We start from the raw sequence: 16990 nt of genomic DNA on the forward strand, positions 1-16990 counted from the left end.
AAAAAAATCTTAGATCCTAATTTGAACCCTTTACCTCCACGTCATGTTCTGTGTGTGAGGCTAGAAGGTGGCAGAAGACTGACTAACCTCTCACCAGAGGGTCTAGGGAAGATTGATCTTTCCTTATATCCAGCCCATTAGGCAAGCCTTTCAGTAACATCTCCAGAATGTATCCTGGATCCACTCCTCCCCTTCTCTGAGGCATGACCCCCAGTCTAGCCACAGTCATACCTCACCTGGACCACTGAATAGCCTCCTAACTGGCTTCCATGCTCCCACTCCGCCTCTTCCATGCATTCGCCATGCCACAGCCAGAAGTGTAAAGAATATGAGTTGATTTTCCATGGGAGACCATTCTGATGGGAAGCCATTTCAAAGGCTTTCTCTTCACACTTCTAATAAAATCTAAATTCTCCAGCCTCTCTCGCCTATGAGACCGGTCCCAGCTTAACTCTGTCTCCCTGTCCAATCTCCTCTTGTGTTACTCAACAGCCCCCTTATTCCATCTGGCCCCCAGCCTTCTGACAGTTTCTAGACTATGCATACGCTTTCCTGCCTCTCTCCTTGTTCTTCCTGTGCCAGGACTTTTCTTTCACCAGCTTTCTGTGTGGCTGGTTCATCCTTCAGGTGGGTTTGAACCTTTAAATATTCCTCCTCAGAGCAGGCTTTCTGACCACCTTCACTGTTATTCTCTGCCATACTGCCCTTTGGCTTTCCTCGTTACGTTTATTACAAGAGGGCTATCATTTTGTTTGCTCATTGTTCCCTTGATTGTTATTTGTCTTCCCCTCTAGACTGTGAACCACCTGAAGGCAGAGACCCCACCTGTCTTGTTCACCATTCTATTCCTGATACATCAAACGGTGCTCACCATCTAGAAGAGATTCAGTAACTGTTTGTTGAATTTCAAGTGGATACATCTTGCCTAAATTAAAAGACAGAAGTTCTGAGGGTGGGGACTCCTCACAGGAGCTGGATGAACTGCTGAGAATCTCAAATGATTGTGTGTAGTGATCAGTGACAACCGTGTGTGTGACTGGGATAGGAGATGGGTGAATGAGTCTAGTATAAATGTTCTTCACCCAGTGAGAGGGTGCTAACTAAAAATTGGCATTCGCCATCTGCCTGTACAAGGTTGAAGCCACTAGCCTCTGCAGCTGCTGACCTTCAACACACCCTGCAGGGAGTTCAGGGTGGAGATTAGGAGCGAGGCACACTGCTCTGGGAAAAACTGGCAGAGCAGGCTTTCAGCAAGTTACATATTTTCAGGAGAAGATTTTATGAGCCCAATGCTTGCATTTCCTCGTATCTAGAAAAGCACTGAAATCATTAAATGTGACATCAGCTCCTCGTGACAAGCAGCCAGCCTCTGCCAACATGTGTCTTGACTGTACATGCCCCCTTCACTAAAATCATATATAACACTGACCTTCCCTCTTTGAATAAAAAATATTGCCTGCCATATCAGTAGACAAAGGATGTTGCAGCCATCAAGCTATCGCATTACAGGTGCCCTGGATGGTGAGCCCCGAGGGAATTCAGGATGGAAACAATGCCTGCTAATGCAGCCACCCCCTAACAGTACACCCAGAGGAGACTCAGGATGCGAAAACACAGGATACTGGCCCCAGACAGCCTAGGTGCACACCAGAGGAATGATTTCAATGAGCCCAGATTTTGCATCTTCCCTTACAAAGAAAAGCACTAAATTCCTTAACTTGAGATATCTGATTTTCTTTAATTAACAGTAATCTTTTGATGTTCTGACTACCTGGTCTTTGTTGCAAAAAGTCCTATGTATCCTTCCCTCGCCCCCTCGCCTCTTCAGAGCAGTCCCTCAGAGTGATCTGAGAGTCCTGTCTCCTGGGTTTGAAGTCCTCAGAATGTCCACCAAATAAAACATAACTCTCAGCTTTTAGGTTGTGCATTTTTTTCAGTCAGCACCTTCTACCTCTTCGGAGCAGTTTCTCAGAGCCATCTGAAATGCTATGTCCCAGGCTATAGTCTTCTTTTTTTTTTTTTTCTGCACTGCGTGGCTTGTGGATCTTAGTTCCCCAACTAGGGATTGAACCAGATCGGGTTGGAAGCTCAGAGTCCTAACCACTGGACTGCCAGGGAATTCCCTGCAGTCCTCATTTTACCCCAAATAAAACTTAACTCACATTGAGCTTTTTTTTTTCAATCAACAAGGGGATTCCACCCGTTGGTCCCTAACAATTCCATCTTTCTGATCCCTTTCCATCCTTCATCTCAGTGAGTGAGGACGAAAACTACCCACAAACAGGAAGAACGGGTATTAAAAGAAGCACACCAATGGCACACTGGTATCAACTGCTAACTTCTGCAGTGGCTGGGGGCTAATGTGACACATCCTCATGGTTTGCAATCACAGTTCTTGCCTGCCTTGTGACAGGCTCAGATTCCATTTCTGCTCCATGCAACTTCCTTTCAGCCCACCACCCGGCACACAGCAGAAACTCAACAGATATTTGTTGACTGATTGGATGACTCTTTTGACATGGGCCATTAAGGACACAGATGCGGGACTTCCTTGGTGGCGCAGTGGATAAGACTCTGCACTCCCAATGCAGGGGGCCCGGGCTCGATCCCTGGTCAGGGAACTAGATCCCACATGCATGCCGCAACCAAGGAGCCCATGTGACACAACTAAGACCCGGTGCAACCAAATAAATAAATAAATATTTTTAATAAAAAAAAAGACACAGATGAAATTGTCCTACCATGCCTTCTAGCAGTTATTTCCTCCTGCACACCCACCCAAGGAGGCACCTTTGGCAGCTGCAACCAGGAGGCTGGTGATGCCCATTACCTCCTCTAAAGAAGTGATAAGGCTAAGAGAGGAGAGACACAAAGATATTACATGGAGGTGGGAGTGGAGCAGAGGAGAGCAAGCCCTCTCCCAAATTCCAAAGAAGCAGCTACAGCAGGAGCACATTAACCGCTCAAGGCTGTGGAGGCAATGCTCTAGATCCCACCCTCAGCCCAATATATTTCAGTCATGCTTTCCTTGTGACTACTAGCCCCAAGTTACTCTCATTTTCATACCTTACTAATTACATAGAAATTTAAACATTAACATTAATTGCCTTCATTTACCTGTGTGCTACAGTAAAATGATCTTTTGGTAAAATTTTCTTTAATATTACAAATAGGGCTAGATTGATGCTTTCCATCCATCCTAACCGTATTCTGTCATTGCTTCACCTCATCCCAGGGTATTTGTTGGGGATCCAAACCCCGCTGTCTTTTCATTTAGTCAGAAGCTCCCTAGGGCTTTTCTGGGCCATGCTTCCGGCCACGGTGCAGCTCAGACAAGTGGCAAAAGCTCCCACCTCAAAGAACTCTTGTCCTGTTTGCATTTTCAAAGACTACCCTTTCATCTGCAACACCCTTCTAATTTGCCATCCAGAGAGCTGACCCGGAAAGCTGGATCCATTGGTGGATTCTGGCTCTCCTGCTAGGTCTCTGGACTTTCCCCTCAGCATTTTCTCCTTTAGGCTAAAATGGAAAAGGAAGAGGGAACAAAACCCTGGGAGGATGGGGTAGCCAGGGCCCTTCTTTCCACCTCAGGATGTGTGCTCTGATCAGGATGTGGCTGCCTGGGTGACCAGAGTTGGGTTTCAGGCCTTTGAAGAGTCCCCTAGTCAGAAAGCTGGTTTACTCCTTCAAAGCTCCTTCATTTCTTTTTTACTGTTTTTTTAACAAGGTGCCGCCGCCTGGATTTAAAGGGACTCTGTCCTTTGTTGGCCTCTCTGAATGGTTTTTAAAGCAGTGTTCTGATGGAAACAAAGCCTATTTCTTTTTTTAAAAAAATATTTATTTATTTGGTTGCTCCGGGTCTTAGCTGTGGCATGCAAACTCTTAGTTGCAGCATGCATGTGCGACCAAGTTCCCTGACCAGGGATTGAATCCAGGCCCCCTGCATTGGGAGTGCGGAGTCTTATCCACTGCGCCACGAGGGAAGTGCCAACAAAACCCATTCCTGATGTAACTTCCTGGTAGGGTCCCCTGGGCAGTGAACTCCCCAGGCCCAAGGGCTTGGCAAGAGCAGGCTGTGGGGTAAGTCCTGCATCCCTGTGCAGACCACCTAAGCCAGTGGGGAAGGGATAATCCTATTCCTGGGAAGTGCCTTGCCACAAATTGTCCTGAAGGGTGGACAAAGCTTAGGAATTCCAGTCCTGGCTCCACAAGGCTTTATATTCCCAGACCTCAGTCTCCTCATCTGTAAAGCAGTGGACTTTTTTTTTTTTAATAAATTTACTTGTTTTATTATTTTTATTTTTGGCTGCATTGGGTCTTCATTGCTGCGCACGGGCTTTCTCTGGTTACTACGAGCGGGGGCTACTCTTCGCTGTGTTGCGCGGGCTTCTCATTGTGGTGGCTTCTCTTGTTGGGGGCACGGGCTCTAGGTGCGCGGGCTCAGTAGTTGTGGCTCGCGGGCTTACTTACACAGCGGCATGTGGGATCATCCCGGGCCAGGGGTCGAACCCGTGTCCCTTGCGTTGGAAGGCGGATTCTTAACCACTGTGCCACCAGGGAAGCCCCTAAAACAGTGGACTTTTATTTTTGCCATATTCTCGCACCGCTGTACTAGTATGTACTTTCATATTTGCTGTGGACTGAATTGTGTCTCCCCGACCCCCTCCTAGTTCCTATGTGGAAGCCCTAACCCCAATGTGATTTTATCTGGAGTTAGTCTTTAGGAGGTAATTAAAGTTCAGTGAGGTCATAAGGATGGGGTCCTAATCCAATAGGAGGGTGGCCTTCTAAGAAGAGGAAGAGACACACACATACGTTAGGGCAAACACTGACTGAAACTGCCTGCCCTGGACAGGCAAGGTAGTAGCCACTTGCATGAGGTATCTTAAACAGGAGGTCCTGGTAAGGAATTCTGAACTAACAAGCTACCACCAACCAGAATAATTCAGGAAAGGTCAAAAGGAGAGAGGAGACTCCAGTCTATATGTCCTACCAACCTCCAGAAGGCTTCTCGCTGGAATCCATCCTGGCTGAGTGATGCCTGCGCCACCAGGATGGACCCTGAGCCAGAGTCATTGGCCAGAGACAACCCGGAAACTGAGCCCACTCCCATAAACCCGGAGACGGTGAGCCACGTGGCAGAGCAGTCCTCCTGGGTTCCCTTACCCTCCTGGACCCCACCAGGTTCCCCTTCCCGATAAAGTCTCCTACTTTGTCAGCACGTGTGTCTCCTTGGACAATTCATTTTCGAGTGTTAGACAAGAGCCCACTCTTGGGTCCTGGAAGGGGTCCCCCTTCCTGCAACACCTACACCTCCTCCACGTGAAGACACAGAGGAGAGGGACCTCCCTGAACATTCTTCTGTGCTGGTGCCCTGATCTCGGACTTCCAGCCTCCAGGACTGTGAGAAAATGAAATTCTATTGTTTAAGCCACCTAGTCTAGGGTATTTTTATGGCAGCCTGAGCTGACGAATGGACTCATTTTGTTTACTTGAATACATCTATATAAAAAGGAAACTTGAATTCTCCTCTGTAAATGGAAAATCGGTAGCCCTCACCATAAATAGAATGAATCAGGGCCAACCAGACACAGGGCCTTGAGCCCAGAGTACTTTTAGGGGCCTATGAAAATGCTTTAATTTTAATTTATTTTAAAATCAGAAGAAAAAATAAATGCAATAACGAAACCAGTCTAGATTATATTCTTATTTATACCAATAAAGTTTTGAAATGTAATTTAAAATTTTTTTTAATGCAGGAAGGTGGCTCACCAAGGCAAAAGTGCCTAGGGTCCATGAAAGTCAGAATGCAGCCATGGAATGAATGAACATACCTATAAGAGAAATGCAATGAAAACAAACGACGTTCCTAAATTCTAGCAGATTCCGCCTGCTGAAGTCTCTGTACTTCCATCCTTCTGTGCCTCCTCATTCCTTGTTAAAAACGGAAATTTACATGTGTTAGGTATTAAACACTGATTAGCACCAAACTGATACTTTGTCCTGGAGAAATCAAGAAGGATCAAAAGAAGTTGAAAAGGGAAATGTTTTCTCAGCGTATGATTTATTGTTATTTAGTACCACCTAAAATTGCTTGACATCCCTTCAGGGGGTTCATCCTGTACATGCGAGACACTAGCTTTGATGATGATGGTGATGATGATGATGACGTTGACCATCATATTATTGTGGTCCAGGTTTGTTAGGAATGCTTACCATGTGTCAGGTCCTTGGCTAAAAATTTTCATATTCAAATCTCACTTAATGTTCACAGAGACATTGGGAACAAGGTATTATTACCTTTATTTTACAGATAAACTAAAGCTTAGAGAGGTTAAGTAACTTGCCCAAAGTCATTGAGAAAAATGTCAGAGCTTTAAATCCAGCCCCGATTGACCCTAAATCCCATATTCTTAATTCCTAGATTATACTTCCTTTTTTTGTTTCCCTCTTTTCAATTGTCTTTAAAAAACACATTGTATTTGTTTATAGTTTTGAATGGATAGTTATTCACACAGTAGGAAATTTTAAAAATACAAAATAATTGAAATTAAGTCTCCCTACCCCACCCCAAGACACTCAGTTTCTCTCCACAGACTGATAAACCACACATCAGTTGCATCCTTCCAGGTTAGTCTATAACTGTTTAAAGATAATTTCCAGAAAAAGATAAAACCATGACTTTCATACAGATATAAAATGGACACATGTTAAAGATTTCATTCTACTCATTAATCAACAAGGGAAACAGGCAGATGTTAAACTCAAAGAGAATCTGGAAACAGACACATTTATAGATCAAGAGTATTGAAATGAACATGCAAATAAAGGCAAAACATGGTTTTTCCATGGGGTGGGAGAAAGAAAGTCAATTAAACCTCTATTGGACAGAAAAAATTTGCATGTCCCTAAGAATTATTTTGCATCAGTTACTACAAATTACAGAATTTCAAAGACAATGAAAGGCAGGCAGTCTGAAAAGGGTATGCTGTTTGTAGATAAAATTTTTTTCCCTCCCAAACTGATAACTATTCTATCAAGTTCTTAAGTATCCTTTCAGGTGAGTCTCTAACCTGCAAACATAAATGTATACACTGTAGTCTTTAATCAAACAGCTAGGATGTCATACTGTCTATGGTGTCTGAAAAGTTTTTTTTTTTTTTTAATTTATTTATTTTTGGCTGTGTTGGGTCTTCGTTGCTGCGCTCGGGCTTTCTCTAGTTGCAGCGAGCTGGGGCTACTCTTCATTGCGATGCACGGGCTTCTCATTGTGGTGGCTTCTCTTGTTGCAGAGCATGGCTCTAGGTGTGTGGGCTTCAGTAGTTGTGGCATGCAGGCTCAGTAGTTGTGGCTCGCAGACTCTAGAGCGCAGGCTCAGTATTTGTGGCACACGGGCTTAGCTGCTCCGCGGCACTTGGGATCTTCCAAGACCAGGGATCGAACCTGTGTCCCCTGCATTGGCAGGCGGATTCTTAACCACTGCACCACCAGGGAAGTCCTGAAAAGGTTTTTTTGTTTTTGTTTTCGTTGTTTTTCATGTATTAAATATTATCTGACTCTTTTTTCAGATGGTCTCTGAGACCCCCTGTCAGTGACAGAACTGTCAGAAAGGAAGGTCCTGGCTCTCCCAAGGGTGGAAGATGACAATTCTCCCCTGAGAAGTGCCTGGAGGGGTCCTGAGGAAGGACCAGGCACTGTCACACCTCCCAGACAGGTACACATCTATGTCTCTGACCCTGGGGAAGAAAGGAAAGGAGAGGGTCTGCAAGATAGGAAGGTAGCAAATTCAAAGAGACTCCAGAGCAGGGGTCTCTTACAGGGCTAGGCAGCTAAAAAAGCAAGTGAAACTGGCCCAGCCAGGAGCAACAGGGAGTGGTGAGAACTGCAGTAAATGAGGGCAAGTTTTCCTGCTCTAAAGGGGCAGCCCCTACTCAGCTCCAGCCAACAATTGCCATAAGCAGGTGTGGGCCTACATATTGCCAACGGCCTCCTTTTCCAAGAGAAGTCAGAAATAAAAACTTTAATGTAAAAATATTTCCTTTTTAAAGAGAGAATATTTTTTATTTTTTATTTATTATTTTCTTAATTAGTATTTTTAATTAAAAAATTTTTTAACATCTTTATTGGAGTATAATTGCTTTACAATGGTGTGTTAGTTTCAGCTTCACAACAAAATGAATCAGTTATATATATACATATGTTCCCATATCTCTTCCCGCTTGCGTCTCCCTCCCTCCCACCCTCCCTATCCCACCTCTCCAGGCGATCACAAAGCACCAAGCTGACCTCCCTGTGCTATGTGGCTGCTTCCCACTAGCTATCTACCTTACATTTGGTAGTGTATATATGTCCATGCCTCTCTCTCGCTTTGTCACAGTTTACCCTTCCCCCTCCCCATATCCTCAAGTCCATTCTCTAGTAGGTCTGTGTCTTTATTCCTGTTTCACCCCTAGGTTCTTCATGACATTTTTTTTCACATAAATTCCATATATATGTGTTAGCATATGGTATTTGTCTCTCTCTTTCTGACTTACTTCACTCTGTATGACAGACTCTAGGTCTATCCACCTCATTACAAATAGTTCAATTTGGTTTCTTTTTATGGCTGAGTAATATTCCATTGTATATATGTGCCACATCTTCTTTATCCATTCATCCGATGATGGACACTTAGGTTGTTTCCATCTCCGGGCTACTGTAAATAGAGCTGCAATGAACATTTTGGTACATGACTCTTTTTGAATTATGGTTTTCTCAGGGTATATGCCTAGTAGTGGGATTGCTGGGTCATACAGTAGTTCTATTTTTAGTTTTTTAAGGAACCTCCATACTGTTCTCCATAGTGGCTGTATCAATTTACATTCCCACCAACAGTGTAAGAGGGTTCCCTTTTCTCCACACCCTCTCCAGCATTTATTTTTTCTAGATTTTTTGATGATGGCCATTCTGACTGGTGTGAGATGATATCTCATTGTAGTTTTGATTTGCATTTCTCTAAAAATTAGCAATGTTGAGCATCTTTTCATGTGCCTATTGGCCATCTGTATTTCTTCTTTGGAGCAATGTCTATTAAGGTCTTCTTCCCATTTTTCGATTGGGTTGTTTGTTTTTTTGTTGTTGAGTTGTGTGAGCTGTTTGTATATTTTGGAAATTAAGCCCTTGTTGGCTGCATCATTTGCAAATATTTTCTCCCATTCTGTAGGTTGTCTTTTCATTTTGTTTGTGGTTTCCTAAAGAGAGAATATTTTTAAATTTAAATATTATTTATGTTTGAAAAGGTAGTTCATTCACATTGTTCAAAAATTTAAAAGGCAGTAGGGTTTATAACGAAAGGATTTCCTCCCCCTCCCATACCCAGTCACCTAGTTACCCTCCCCAGAGAAAATCAGAATATCTTGTAACCTTCCAGAGATGTTGCAGGCATGCAGAGGCAAATATTATTTTTCCTTTACTTATACAGATCATAACATACTTTTCACTTTGTACTATATTTTGCTTTTTTCCTTAAAATTTATCTTTAAGAGTCTTCTCTATCAATACATAAGCAGCTTCCTCATTCTTTTTTTAAAAAATTAATTAATTTATTTGTTTTTAGTTTTGGCTGTATTGGGTCTTTGTTGCTGTGTGCGGGTTTTCTCTAGTTGTGGTGAGCGGGGGCTACTCTTCGTTGTGGTGCGCGGGCTTCTCGTTGTCGTGTCTTCTCTTGTTGCAGAGCACGGGCTCTAGGCACGAGGGCTTCAGTAGTTGTGGCTCGCGGGCTCTAGAGCGCAGGCTCAGGAGTTGTGGCGCACAGGCTTAGTTGCTCGACGGCCTGTGGGATCTTCCCGGACCAAGGCTCGAGCCCGTGTCCCCTGCATTGGCAGGCAGATTCTTAACCACTGCACTACTAGGGAAGCCCCTGCTTCCTCATTTTTGCTTACAGCTGCCTAATATTTCTTTGCATGCATGTACCATAATTAACTTAATCGGACCCCTCTTGATAAATATAGATTGTTTTCAAAGTTTTGCTCTCATAAGTAAACCTCTATTTATATTATTTCACACATTGATAAATATATCATCTATAGGCAAAAATCCTAGAAGTAGAACTGATGGATTAAAGAAAGGTACATTTATGATTTTGATAGTTACTGACAATTTTCTCATCAGAGAGATTGTACAAATTTACATTTCAACTAGCAATATATGAGAGTGCCTGTTTTTCCAGACTCTCCCAAAGATGTGTATTATCCATCTTTTTTATTTTTCATCAGTCTGATAGGTGAAAAATGGTAACTTAGTATTGTACATATGTATTTCTCCTATTGTGAGCATAGTTGCTGGTCTTTCCACATGCTTAAGAATAATTTCTACATGATTTTCATTGAATTATCTTTTCATATCTTTCATCTGTTTTCTACTAGAGTTGTTTTTATTTTTCTTTATTTGTGGGTGCTCTTTATGTATTAGGGGAATTAATACTTTGTTTGGAATACATTGCAAATAAGTTTCCTAGTTTGGTGCTTATAGCTCTCATTTTTAAAATGTTGCATTATAGTTAAAAACTGGCACAAGCCACACAAACAATACCTGCAAAATCGACCTTGTTTCTGAGCCACCAGTTACCACTTCCATTTGCTAATCCTAAGAAAATGAATGGGAAAACCAAGGGAGGTTGTAAATTGCATTGACCAGAGTCATGTGGCCATGAGCATGGAACTCACCATATTCTGGTCTGGACCAGGGAATGCTTCCTAAATACCAGTTGTCCCTGATGGCAAACCAACAGTGAAGTGTGACCCCTTTTCTCCCATCAAAAGGTTCAATTCAGAAAATGTCAGGGACTGAGGCTGAGGCTGAGACAATTAGAGGAAACCTGCAAAGAACTCACTAGACCATGCATAGGGATATCTGGGTTCTGATCCATGACTTGGGTAAGCCATTTCCCCTGTCTGGGCCCCTGTTTTCTCATCCACACTGTGCAATGTTGCAGAAAGTGGAGTGGTTAGACAACCCTAGACAATCTCAAAACTCCTTTCCAGTTTGGGCTTAAGGGGACCTGAGGCTAATTTGAAGGTCCTGGGGCAGCCACATTCTAGAAGTTGTTCCCTGTTAAGAAAGACAACTTACAAGTACACATCCCTTTGCAGGAATCAAATTCCTGAGTATAACCTAATGAAGCAGACAGGACAGAAATTTTCACCACCAACTTTAACGTGAGAAACTGAGGCCCAGGTAGACGTAGTGGTTAAGAAGTGAGAAGTCAGCAGTCTGTGTTTAAGTTCCAGCTTAGAGACTGGACAGATATGTGACATTGGGCCAAGAATCTAGCCTCAGTCTTCTTACCTATAAAATGGAGACAATTGGGAAGTCCCTGGTGGTCCAGTGGTTAGGACTCCATACTTCCACTGCCAGGCGCCCGGGTTCGATCCCTTGTTGGGGAACTAAGATCCCACAAGCTGTACAGTGCAGCCAAAAAAAAAAAACAAACAAACAAACAGAGACAATAAAAGAACTTATTTTATACAGTTAGAGTGAAAATTCAGTGAGAATGATGGGACAGATCAATTATAATAACGCATACCAAGCACTTAGCACAATGCCTGTGCCATGGATTGAATGTTTATGTTCCCCTAAAATTCATAGGTTGGAGCCCTCACCCCACATGTGGCTGTATTTGGAGATGGAGCCTCTAAGGAAGTAATTAAGATTAAATGAGATCATAAGGGTGGGGCCCTGATTCAACAGGGTTAGTGTCTTTATAAGAAGAGACACAAAACAGCTAATGTTCTGGACCTTCACTGGTGGTGCAGTGGTTAAGAATCTGCTGCCAATGCAGGGGACACGGGTTCGTGCCCCGGTCCAGGAAGATCCCACATGCCACCGAGCGGCTGGGCCCGTGAGCCATGACCGCTGAGCCTGCGCGTCCAGAGCCTGTGCTCCGCAACGGGAGAGGCCGCAGCAGTGAGAGGCCCGCGTACCGCAAAAAAAAAGATGAAGAGACTGACGACCTGAGCTGAGATTAAAGGAGTACAGGACCTGCACACACCCTAGTCTTGTGAGCAACCCCACCCTTGGACTATTGCTATAAAGCTCCTCATTAAATCCTCCCAGGTGGACACACACAATTTTGAGAGGCACAAGCCTGCTGGGTCCCCCTTTGCCTGGCAAAGCAATAAAGCTGCTCTTTTTTTACTTCACCCAAAACTCTGGCTCTGAGATTTGATTCAGCACCGGTACACAGAGGCTGAGCTTTCGGCCTCACTAGCAAGTGCGTGAGTGGCTGAGCCAGGCTGAGGAAGCGGGTTCCTAGACTCAGCAGGCCGTCTTCCTGCTCTTGGGGCAAGAACCGCCCCCCCCAGCTCTCCTCCTGGGCCTCCTCGTCTCCATGGCTACCTCTGCTGATGCCCCTCCACCTCACCCGCAAGGGCAGGGCTTGCCTTCGTGGGGGTGCAGCCTATCAAGAGAGGTGTCTGTGCGTGTGTGTGAGATTTACCCAGGAGAAGATGTGTGAGGGGGACAGGAAGAGGGAGTCCTTCCTCAGTCAAAAGAAGCAGGAAATTCCTTTCTGCCTTTGGTTCCTTGAGAACTTCTCTGGGCTGGATGGAGACAAGGGAGGGCTAGGGTGATTCTGAGATTAACCCTCCCTGTCCCAGACAGAAAGGAGCCCAGGGAGAAGGCCTGGAGGACAACAACTGCTCCTTTCTAACCCAATCTTCCCCTCAAAGACGCTCTGAAGGGTCCTGGCCCCTTCTGAACAACTTGGACCTTTGGCCCAGAACTCTGCATTATAAACAGGTAAAGCGCTTTGGTACCTACAAGGTGCCGCTCATGTGTACAATCTCATTTTGTTCTTTTTTTTTTTTTTTTTTGGCCACACCTCTTGGCTTACAGGATCTTAGTTTCCCGGCCAGGGATCCCTCAGCAGTGAAAGTGCCAAGTCCTAACCACTGGCCTGTCAGGGAATTCCCTAATCTCATTTTATTCTTACAATAAACAGACAATAAGTCAAACCTAGAGTTTGTTGGGGGTATATCTTCTTTATTAAAAAAAAATTTTATTGAGGGCTTCCCTGGTGGCGCAGTGGTTGAGAGTCCGCCTGCCGGTGCAGGGGACGCGGGTTCGTGACCCGGTCAGGGAAGATCCCATACGCCGCGGAGCGGCTGGGCCCGTGAGCCATGGCCGCTGAGCCTGTGCGTCTGGAGCCTGTGCTCTGCGACAGGAGAGGCCACAATGGTGAGAGGCCTGCGTACCGCAAAAAAGAAAAATAAAAGATTTATTGAGATATAATTGACATATTATACTAGCTTTAGCTATACAACATAATGGCTCACTGTTTGTATGTACTGGGAAATGGTCACCACAATCAGTAAGGCAAGTTACAAATTATTTTTCTTGTGATGAGAACTTTTACCACGCTCTGGCAAGCAATCTGTTCTCTGTATCTATGAGCTTGGTTGTTTGTTTGTCTGTTTGTTTAGATTCCATATATAAGTGACTTAGAGGCCTTTCTCCTCCAACTTTTGTTGTCTATACAGACATATGTACCTTCTACTCGATGGTAGAGACAAAGGGTTGGCCTCACCCTTCCCTGTGTCCCGCAGAGAGCTCAACAGACGGCCTTGCAGGAGCAGGCGCTTGAAAACTTTTGTGGACTAAATGAATAAATGCCGACTAGATCAGAGAGAAGTAAAAAGAGTTCTCCTGGCCTTCCCTGGTGGCGCAGTGGTTGAGAGTCCACCTGCTGATGCAGGGGACACGGGTTCGTGCCCCGGTCCGGGAAGATCCCACATGCCGCAGAGCGGCTGGGCCCATGAGCCATGGCCGCTGAGCCTGCACGTCCGGAGCCTGTGCTCTGCAACGGGAGAGGCCACAGCAGTGAGAGGCCCACGTACCACAAAAAAAAAAAAAAAAAAAAAAGAGTTCTCCTACTCAGGAAGATAGTGTTGCCATTGCTCTAAGGGAGCAAACTCAGGCATCTCTGTTCCTCCAACCCAGCACATTCACTCCTGGGCAGGCACTGGACTTCATTTTAATACTGATTATTATTGTTATTACAATATTTTTACTGTTATAACTGTCACTTATTGTCCAAATATAAGCACATTACTCCTCACATCCACTATTACTAGCCCCATTTTACAGATGAGGCATTGGAGACACAGAGAGGGGAAGTAATTTACCCAAGGTTATTCAGCCAACGATAGTGCAGCTGGGATTCCATCCTGATTATTTATATCTTGAGCTTGAAACTGAGCGGGGCCCAGTGGGGCTCCCAGGCACAGAGGTCTTTTTGTCTCCCATTTCTTGTACACAAGACTCCAGCCTCCGTGACCTTCCCTGAGTTCCAAAGGGCAGATTCTAACACTTGCTAATCAAGGGAGGAGCAGCCAAGAAACCACCTGAGGCGAGATTAAAGAGAGCAGAGGACTTCCCTGGTGGTGCAGTGGTTGAGAATCCACCTGCCAATGCAGGGGACACGGGTTCAAGCCCTGACCCAGGAAGATCCCACATGTCACGGAGCAACTAAGCCCGTGTGCCACAGCTACTGAGCCTGCGCTTTAGAGCCCGCGAGCCACAACTACTGCAGCCCGCGAGCCACAACTACTGCAGCCCGCGTGCCTAGAGCCCTTTTTCCACAAGAAGAGAAGCCACTACAATGAGAAGTCCGCTCGCCACAACTAGATAAATCCCACGCAGCAATGAAGACCCAATGCAGCCATAAATAAATAAATAAATAAATAATTTAAAAAGAAAAAAGATTAAAGGGAGCAGACAAGCTCATCAGGATTAGGAGACTGCCCACCTGAGCTGAGATTAAGGTAGTGCACATCCTGCACACACCCCAGCCTTGTCAGAGATCCCGCCCTTGAACTATTGCTATAAATTCTCACATCAAATCCTCCCAGGTTGGGACACACAATTTTGACAGGCATGAGCCTGCTGTGTTCCCCTTTGCCTGGCAAAGCAATAAAGCTCTTCTTTTTAACTTCACCCAAAACTCTGTCTCTGAGATTCGATTAGGCACCGGTGTACAAAGGCTGAGATTTCAGCATCAGACTTACAGTTTTCAAAGTTCCTCCGGGGCTGTGAGCTTAGCCTCGCAGTGGTCCTGGGAAGCAGGTGGAAGTTTCCACAGCTCACCAAAGGCCATGCTGCACTGGGGGGCAGATATGGAACTAGATGGACTTAAGGGGCCTGCCATATTTTACCATCTAATACCAGGTCTAATAGGGCTCATTCTGACACACAAAGGTCTGCCTTGTGTGAGAATGTGAAGGCTACACCTGTGGGCCTCCCAGCTGGGTGAGGGTTTGGGATCCACCCCAGGATGGGGAGGCTGGGCTAAGTCCATGATCCTGAATTCACTTTGGGGCCTCAGGGCTTCTGTGAGAGAAAGGAAAGCGAACCACAGAGTGAAGGACAGACTTTGCTCCACATTACGGAACCACTTTGAGTTTCCATATTCACAGCCAGGCACCTTTGCTCATGTTCCCTCTTCTTGGAACACCCTCATCCCATGTTCTATTCTAGCTTTAACTCATCGGGCTTGCAATTCACATGGATCTTTATCTCTTCTAGGAAACCTCTGCCCCTCTCTGAGGCTGGAACCAGTGACCCTCCTCCCGGCTCCCGCAGCATCAGTTGATTGCCTATAGCTTAATGCTGATCACTTTGCATTAAAAATGCAAGGGCTGCATTCTTTCTCTCTGTCCCAATAGCCAGAGAGTTTCTCAAGCGCAGGGACCCCACTTTCTCATTGTGGTCAGTGCCTGGCACTCTGTAGTAAATGCTTATTAACTAGATGAATGACCGGAGGTGGGTTCAAATGCCTCAGTTCTTTCATTGCTACCTATGTTAAGGGATTGTGGACAGTGTCCTATTCATTTTTGGCATATAGAAGATGCCCAGTTTGGGACTTCCCTGGTGGTCCAGTGGTTAGGACTTGGTGCTTTCACTGCTGTGGGCCCGGGATTTGATCCCTGGTCGGGGAACTAAGATCCCACAAGCCGCTGTGGGGCCTAAAGAAGCAGAAGCAGCAGCAGCAGCAGCCGAAGCCCAGTTAAAGTTTCCTGAATTGGGGCTTCCCTGGTGGCGCAGTGGTTGAGAGTCTGCCTGCCGATGCAGGGGACACAGGTTCGTGCCCCGGTCTGGGAAGATCCCACATGCCACGGAGCGGCTGGGCCCGTGAGCCATGGCCGCTGAGCCTGCGCGTCCAGAGCCTGTGCCCCGCAACGGGAGAGGCCACAGCAGTGAGAGGCCACAGCAGTGAGAGGCCCGCGAACCCAAAAAAAAAAAAAAAAGTTTCCTGAATTGAATTAAACAGAATTAATCGTCCTCAAATACAGTACATCCCACATCTGAGCAGAGAAGTGGCTTGGTTCCAACACACTTAGATAAAAAGTAAGTGAGGGGACTTCCCTGGTGGCGCAGTGGTTAAGAAGCCGCCTGCCAATGTTGGGAACACGAGTTCAAGTCCTGGTCCGGGAAGAGCCCACATGCCGCAGAGCAACTAAGCCCATGCGCCACAACTACTGAGCCTGTGTTCTAGAGTCTGTGAGCCACAACTACTGAGCCTGCGCTCTAGAGCCCGCGAGCCACAACTACTGAAGCCCGCGTGCCTAGAGCCCGTGCTCTGCAACAAGAGAAGCCACCGCAATGAGAAGCCCGCGCATCGCAACAAAGTGTAGCCCCCACTCGCCGCAACTAGAGAAAGCCTGCGGACAGCAACGGAGACCCAACGCAGCCCAAATAAATAAATTTATTAAAAAAAAAAAAAGTAAGCGAGGTAGTGAGCTCAGATCTCAAAATATGTGCTCAAAATATTTTCTGATTTCCTTCCTCCTCTGAACTGGGGATGGGGATGAGGAAGATGGGTTCTGTCCTCCCAAAGAGTCTCATTATTACTAGGAGATTCTTCCCCAGATGCTGCTCCACGCTCTGCTAGTCCACAGTGGCCTCAGCTTCGTGCTGGGGGAAAAGCCCTCTGCTCTTGCACAGGGGTGGACTC

At 45.6% G+C, this 16990-nt stretch overlaps 1 protein-coding gene across 1 annotated transcript in view; it reads right to left on the minus strand.

Moving 5' to 3' along the window:
* The window catches only part of SERPING1 (serpin family G member 1), a 31198-nt gene extending 25019 nt beyond the window's left edge, over nt 1–6179 (minus strand). Inside the window, exon 1 of the mRNA XM_007455822.1 lies at nt 6126–6179. Within this exon, the coding sequence (XP_007455884.1) occupies nt 6126–6179 (54 nt within the window). The remainder of the gene's footprint in view (nt 1–6125) is intronic.
* Nucleotides 6180–16990: the final 10811 nt, after the last annotated feature.

This window comes from Lipotes vexillifer, unplaced genomic scaffold (genome assembly GCF_000442215.2).
Source record: "Lipotes vexillifer unplaced genomic scaffold, Lipotes_vexillifer_v1.1 scaffold977, whole genome shotgun sequence".
NCBI lineage: Eukaryota > Metazoa > Chordata > Mammalia > Artiodactyla > Lipotidae > Lipotes > Lipotes vexillifer.